Source organism: Anguilla anguilla, chromosome 5, assembly GCF_013347855.1.
Source record: "Anguilla anguilla isolate fAngAng1 chromosome 5, fAngAng1.pri, whole genome shotgun sequence".
In the NCBI taxonomy this organism is placed as follows: domain Eukaryota; kingdom Metazoa; phylum Chordata; class Actinopteri; order Anguilliformes; family Anguillidae; genus Anguilla; species Anguilla anguilla.
In genome coordinates, this window is record NC_049205.1 from 64,386,406 (window position 1) to 64,393,444 (window position 7,039).

Below are 7,039 nucleotides of genomic sequence, written 5' to 3' on the forward strand. Positions count from 1 at the left end.
CCCCTCCCTCTCTCGGTCTCCTCCACTCTCCCTCTCTCTCTCCCCTCTCCCTTTCTTGACCTCTCTTTCCCTCTCCCTTTCTCTCCCTCTCTCGTTCTCCTCCACTCTCCCACTCTCTACGCCAGTTAAGCTCGTACAGACACAGTTAGAGGAGGACAGTTCAGGTGCAGCTGGTGCAGGCAGACTGCACGTGTCCAGTTGACCAGAGGGGGGTGTTAGTGAGCAACAGAAGACTGATCCTGCTGAATGAAATCCATTTGTTTCCTTGGGCGATGCTTCGGCCAATTACGTGCCACCTGCTGGTCACATGCTGTGTGTTTCTGTTTTTCTTTGGCAGGGAGGTGAAGAACTGGTTCGAGAGGAACGTTTATGAGTGGGATCCCTACTTCAAGTTCCCCAACAGAATGATCGGCACGTCCATCATCTGTTTCATAGGCTTGTACGCAGTGAGTAAGCCATTTAATGGACACACACAGTAACTGACAAAAGTGGACATAAACGTGTGTAAAAAATATATTAAGTGTGTATTAAGTTATAATGCTGGTGCTTCACCTGGGATTCAAGCCCAGAGTATTCTGGTTTTCTAGATCCCGCCCACATTTTGTCATGATTGATTTATTTTAGTCACACTTCAGAAATGTGCTTGCTGCTTTCTCCTGCTGGTACACAACGAAAGACCGTAAAGCGAAACCTTGACCGTGTTCCTCTGCAGATGACCGTGGCGGACTACAGCCTGTGTGACTACGCGTTCGATAAGCTCGACCGTCTCGTAGATTCTCTGAGCACCCTGGCCGCTTCATGCAACACAACAAACAACCAGTTCGCCGAGTTGGTCCCGCAGCTCAGAAAATTCAGCCGGGTGGCCAGAGGTAACACTTCACCTTTCCTCCAGCGATGTGGGCTGGAGGAGACACAGTTTTGGACGCGTGAATTTGTGTGTCAGACTAAATTTCTGCATGCTTGTGTGCGTCGGACAAAGATTGCGCGTGTTTGTGTGTCAGACTAAGATTGTGTATATTTGTGTGTCAGACTAAAATTGTGTATATTTGTGTGTCAGACTAAGGTTGTGTATCAGACTGAAATTGTGCATGTTTGTGTACCAGCCTAAATTTGTGCTTGTGTATGTCCTCCTAACAAAATCTGTGCAAGTTTGGAATCTTGTTTCGGTGGGTTGTCCCAGTACCATCCCATAGTTGTCAGAGGGAACTTGAAATGGGATAAATGATGAGATTTAAGTATCTTGTTACATCTCTTTTATTTTGTGAAATAAACTTTTGCGCTTTTGTTTGTCATCTAGACGTCTGGTTTGTCACCACCATCTTTGCCAGCCTAACCTCAGTCACATACACATTCCATGTGTTGGTGTGCTACAGGTATGTTTAGCCATTGGTTTAAATCTGCTGCTGACACAAGCTCTTGAGTGTAGTCCATGGCTTGAACACGTGCTGTGTTGAACACACCCCAGAACGCCACCCCCCCCAAAAAAAAAAATATCTTCAAGGAATTTAACTCACAACAAAATAACAAGAGACACACGCGTCACCTGTCACTTTTCACCATTAGAGCACTACAGAAGAAGGAGGGTCAGGCTGTACAGTCTCTGGTGGTCACAGGTGCAGGGGCACATGATACTCACTTCCTGTTCTGCTCTGGGATTACAGGAAGCAGCTAAAGAGGCTGTGGGCAGGACAGAAGAGCTTCATTCCAGAGAAGTTCCACAGCCCCAGCTCTGCAGTCAGCGTGGTGAGTGGCAGCTCAACCGACCAATGAGAACAGGCGGGGGAATGTGTGGAACCAGAGATCCTGGAGGGCCGCAGTGTCTGCAGGTTTAATTCCAGTCCTGGAGGGCTGCAGTGTCTGCTGGTTTAACTCCAGTCCTGTAGGGCCGCAGTGTCTGCAGGTCTGACTCCAGTCCTGGAGGGCCGCAGCGTCTGCAGGTTTAACTCCGGTCCTGGAGGGCCGCAGTGTCTGCAGGTTTAACTCCAGTCCTGGAGGGCCGCATCGTCTGCAGGTTTAAATCCAGTCCTGGAGGGGGCGCTGTGTCTGCAGGTTTAACTCCAGTCCTGGAGGGGGCGCTGTGTCTGCAGGTTTAACTCCAGGCCTGGAGGGCCGAAGCGTCTGCAGGTTTAACTCCAGGCCTGGAGGGCCGCAGTGCCTGCAGAATTATGCAGTTTCCTTCCAGTCTGTGGCTAATTTAGGCCTTGGGAACAAGGTGTGCAAATGCCTACCTGCTGTACCTGAACAGGATATTCAGTTCAGTCCTGTTTCCTTTTCATAATGTTCATGCAGGGTTTCGGTGCTCTTGGATACGCCACACATCTAGACAGGACTGCTAGCATTTTAGCCTCCAGGACTAAATCAATTGCAAGTGAGCTGTACAGTAAAACTGTGTGTATTATTTTCAGGCTGCTATCACTAGGTACTCTGGTTGGCAGATAGCCTACACTATGTGGGGTAAGATCACCTTTCCTCCATACCTCCCTGATACCACAGAATTTACAGCCGATAGGCTAATCATTAATACAGAAGGTCAAAGCAGTGAGCCCAGCAAGGCTGTGGTATTGTGGTTCCGTACCTCATCTCTGCGTTAGCAGAGCTGTGCTTATAGCACAAACAGGAACGCAAAGTTTTTTAAAATTGTTTTTGGAAATATGTGCTTTGGATATAAAGCCTTTGAAATGGAACAGCTCCATTTTGAGTAGGTTCTGGGGGCGAAACGAAGTCCAGATTTACTGATGCTGACACTATGATAAGAAATACATAATTTATTAAAAAATAAAAAAAGAGAAATGTATGGCTTGCCTCACAGTGTTGGGTCGCCCCCGCCTCCCCACACAGGTTACCTCATCGTCCACTTTGTGCAGTTTGTGCTGGGGCTGCTGGTGGCGTACGGCCTGGTGCTGCCCATCCAGCAGGGCAGAGGGCTGGAAGTTCTCTCCAGCCTGGGGATGGTAATGTGAGTACTGAGCGCCAGCCCCCAAGCCGCTATCACAGACACCTGCTAGCGTTAGCTCATAAAACAGACCTCTGTTAGCGCCGTTAGCTCACATAATACAGACCTCCGTTAGCGTTAGACTATTCTGGTTCACACAATACAGACCTCCGTTAGCGTTAGACTATTCTGGTTCACATAAAACAGACCTCCGTTAGCGTTAGACTATTCTGGTTCACATAATACAGACCTCCGTTAGCGTTAGACTATTCTGGTTCACATAAAACAGACCTCCGTTAGCGTTAGCTCACATAATACAGACCTCTCTTAGCATTAGCTCACATAAAACAGACCTCTGTTAGCGTTAGCATAACACGCAGGGGAAATGCCACTGAAATTCACATCCCTGTGTTATTTCTTTCTCGTTCAGACTGACTTTGGGTATGGTCATAGGACTGGTGATACTCCAGATTGTACTGGTCCAGGTGTTCTTCCTCCAAGAGAAGATTTCCCCCACTGATAAGCAGAAACCTTTAGCACTAAACAACAGGTATGCTAACGGCTGCCGCCAGCAGCCTCCGCCCTGGTTCTAATCTTAATTGCGGCATCAGCAGTTAAGATGATCGACTGGGCAGCACTATACTGTATGCATGCCAAATAACGTTGCCCAGGTATATTAATCACAGGAGAGATCTTTCATTTCAAATGTGATGTTGAAACTGCGATTAAATGGATGCCGGCTTCAGGGGTTGAGATTTTCAGATGTTTTTACAGTGTTTTTTTCCGGCCACTAGAGGGACCCCGCGTTCAGGTTTAAATTAGGAGAACGCAGTATTGCTGTCACGCGTATCCTGCGGTCATTCAGGGCGTTCTTTGTGCTAGTCCTCAAAAATTAACGGTACATGTCTGGAAGGTGCAATACCCACGTAAACCACGGGGGCAGTATACATTTTATGCCTAGTGACGTGACGGATGCTAGGAAGCCAGGAAGGATGGCGGAGTCATTAAAGAGAAGCCCTGATCTGCCCCTAGTGGAGATACCCTCTAAACCTCCAGTTGTACAAAAAGCAAGCAGACAAGTACGTGAAGTGTGGCCCGGGACACGACCTTAATGCGCGAGAAAATTCAAGTCTGTTTCCAGCCTTAGAAACTAAAGTTCCGAGATAAAAAGGGGAAGAAAGAAAGAGCCCGGAGCAGAGAAACCTAGTGCCACGGCTGAGTGCTGCCACTTCCTCTCCCCTCCAGGAAGGCCTTCCACAACTTCACGTACTTCTTCTTCTTCTACAACGTGATGGTGGGGCTGGGGAACTGCGTCATACGGCTGGTGGCCAGCGGGGTGCTGGGCACGTGGCTGGTGTCGCGCATCGACCGCACCATCGTGCAACGCGGCTACGAGGTGCTGGACCCGGGTGAGCCGCTTCCCAGAGTGCACTGCTGCGAAACACACACACGCGCGCGTGTGGGACGCAGTGTTCCAGCTGACACAGGTGCCTGGAGCCCTGGTTCCGGAGTGCCGCACGGGCTGATGGTCTCTGTTTCTGCCCTCAAAAGACCAACAGACCACGTCAGTGTAATTAACCATGTGGACGTACCTGGTCTGAATAGGAGCCTCTGCTGAGTTATTGTAATGTAAATAAATGTAATGCAGTGCAGTGTTATTTTATTACAATAATACATTCAGAAAAGCCAGCCTTCCTGCTGAGGCCTTTCCTGAAAGATAATCTTCTCACTTCCTCATTCAGGGTACCGAACCTGGATTGGCATGATCTTTGCTGACCATCACCATAGCAACCCTGTCATGATCTGCTTCTGCCATCTCCTGTTGGCTGAAAGACAGGAGAGGGGAGGGGTAACGCCCTCTCAGTTCAACACTCCAACTGGTGAGGACCCCTCAGGAACAGGAGCCCGACCTATGGGTTCATGTGTGTGTGTGTGTGTGAGTAACAGTCTTTCTCTGACCCTGCTAGCGTGTGTGAGGGGTGTGTGTGTGTATGAGTGTATATGTGTGTGTGCGTGTGTATGTGTGTGTGTATGAGTGTATGCGTGTGTGTATGTGTATGAGTGTGTGTGTGTGCGTGTGTATGTGTATGTGTGTGTGTATGAGTGTATATGTGTGTGTGCGTGTGTATGTGTGTGTGTATGAGTGTATGCGTGTGTGTATGTGTATGAGTGTGTGTGTGTGCGTGTGTATGTGTATGTGTGCGTGTATGAGTGTGTGTGTATGTGTGTGTGTGTGCGCGCGTGTCTGTGTGAGTAACAGTCTTTCTCTGACCCTGCTAGCGTGTGTGAGGGGTGTGTGTGAGCATGTGTGTGAGTGTGTGTGTGTGTGTGTGTATGTGTATGAGTGTGTGTGTGTGCGTGTGTATGTGTATGTGTGCGTGTCTGTGTGAGTAACAGTCTCTCTCTGACCCTGCTAGCGTGTGTGAGGGGTATGAGGATTCGGCAGCGCTGGCTCCTGCTCTACACCCTGCTGCGGAACCCCCAGCTGATCCTGCTGCGGAAATCCTGCCCCCCATCCCGCCTCTCATCCCCCCAGGCCAGCCCAAACACCCCGGCCCGGGACACGCTGAGGGTGGGATTCGCACTGGGGCTCCGCAACAGCTGGTCAGGAGCGGAGGACGCAGCAGTCGACGAGGAAAATGCATGACCCCGCCCCCCACAAAACACAGCCTGGCCCACACTCCTTTCTGTGACATCACTCTCCATTCTGTGACATTGCCCGCCATGCTGTGACATCACCTTCCATTTTGTGACATCACACTCCATTCTGCGATTTCACCCTCCATTCTGTGACATCACTGTCTATTCTGGGACATCACTCTCCTCTTTCTTATCATCACAGAGGGGGAGAGTGCGCTTCCTATAAGTACAGGGAGCTGACAGAGCTCCTCAGTGTTGACTCACATGAATGTATATTATCCTATGATAATGTATATATTAACCTTCTTGTTCACTTCTTCTATTTGATTATAAGCCTGTTATATTGAGCAAACAGGAATGTCTGCCTGGTCGAGTGTCAGTACGCTCAGTTACGGTGATACTGTAATCCACGGTGTTTGGCTTGTCTGATCTGAGTTGCTGTAAATGAATGGAGTAACGGTGCATGTTCTGCTTTAGCCCCTGCAGCCTGTGTCTCCCACTCCTGCGTCTTTCCCAGCATTCCTGCTTTGTTACAGTGCTGAGGACAGGGTGACCAATCAGAGCCATGCAATGCACCGTTCATGATGCCAGTTATACGAGTATGTACAGTATGATGCCAAAGTATGAAATCACCATTAGCTTTTCCTGATCTCCTTGGGACCCGAAGTGTGAATTTAATTTGAATCAGAATTAGTTACGTAAAATAATCCACATTCCACTTGTAATGTAAATAGTGTGTACAGTGTAACCAACTGTAGTTCTGAGAGGAAAATTTGTTTCATGGCAAAAAACAAACGTTTTTGCCAGTTATTTTTAAATATAAATGTAAATGGACTGCATTTATATTTAAATGTGTCTGCTCAAACAAAACTTCCAACTGAAGGCTGGGGGTGCATTGATTATTATGGATGAGCCCCGCGGTCTGATTTTAAATCTTTTAAATGTGGAGAGCAACGAAAGCAACACACAGTCTCTTTTGGGTATGAGATGGTGTCACCCAACGGGGATTATAACGTTTTATTGTCCACTAGCGACCCCTACTGGTCGATCGGGCGCCCACAAACTGGCCTGTTGAGCAGCTTGTGAAGTGTCTTCCTTTGACTTGTGAGCTCGACGGGCAGACCGCGGTGACGAGGAACAGCGGCTCACATCGCGCGCTTTGGAACAGAGCGTGCGCGTGTCTGCGCTCTCTAGATTGGAATACAGAGACTGCACCCGTGAGCGATGCCGGTGAACGTGACTGGACATTCCAACGAAAAATACGGCGGAATTACCCTTGGTTTTCAGTGTGAGGTTGTTATTATTATACACTTGCACTTGTGGATATTGGGACCTTTTCAATTTTTTGACGTCAATCTGAAATCAAATATGCAATAAAAATACAGGCCGAGATTACTGGCAATTACAAAACATAATCTCCAGCCATACAGTGCGTGTCTTCGTCAACAGAGGAAATGTAAATGATTG

The 7,039-nt window shown here is 48.4% G+C and overlaps 1 protein-coding gene across 2 annotated transcripts in view; it reads left to right on the top strand.

Annotated features, from left to right (window-relative positions):
• Positions 1 to 6,367, top strand: part of LOC118228275 (stimulated by retinoic acid gene 6 protein-like) — a 13,447-nt gene extending 7,080 nt beyond the window's left edge. For both annotated transcript variants that reach the window (XM_035419675.1, XM_035419676.1), the window contains 10 exons: positions 338 to 446; positions 713 to 869; positions 1,298 to 1,373; positions 1,662 to 1,743; positions 2,406 to 2,454; positions 2,839 to 2,956; positions 3,363 to 3,482; positions 4,178 to 4,341; positions 4,675 to 4,812; positions 5,350 to 6,367. In XM_035419675.1, the coding sequence (XP_035275566.1) occupies positions 338 to 446; positions 713 to 869; positions 1,298 to 1,373; positions 1,662 to 1,743; positions 2,406 to 2,454; positions 2,839 to 2,956; positions 3,363 to 3,482; positions 4,178 to 4,341; positions 4,675 to 4,812; positions 5,350 to 5,579 (1,243 nt within the window). In that variant the 3' untranslated portion in view covers positions 5,580 to 6,367. The remainder of the gene's footprint in view (positions 1 to 337; positions 447 to 712; positions 870 to 1,297; positions 1,374 to 1,661; positions 1,744 to 2,405; positions 2,455 to 2,838; positions 2,957 to 3,362; positions 3,483 to 4,177; positions 4,342 to 4,674; positions 4,813 to 5,349) is intronic.
• Positions 6,368 to 7,039: the final 672 nt, after the last annotated feature.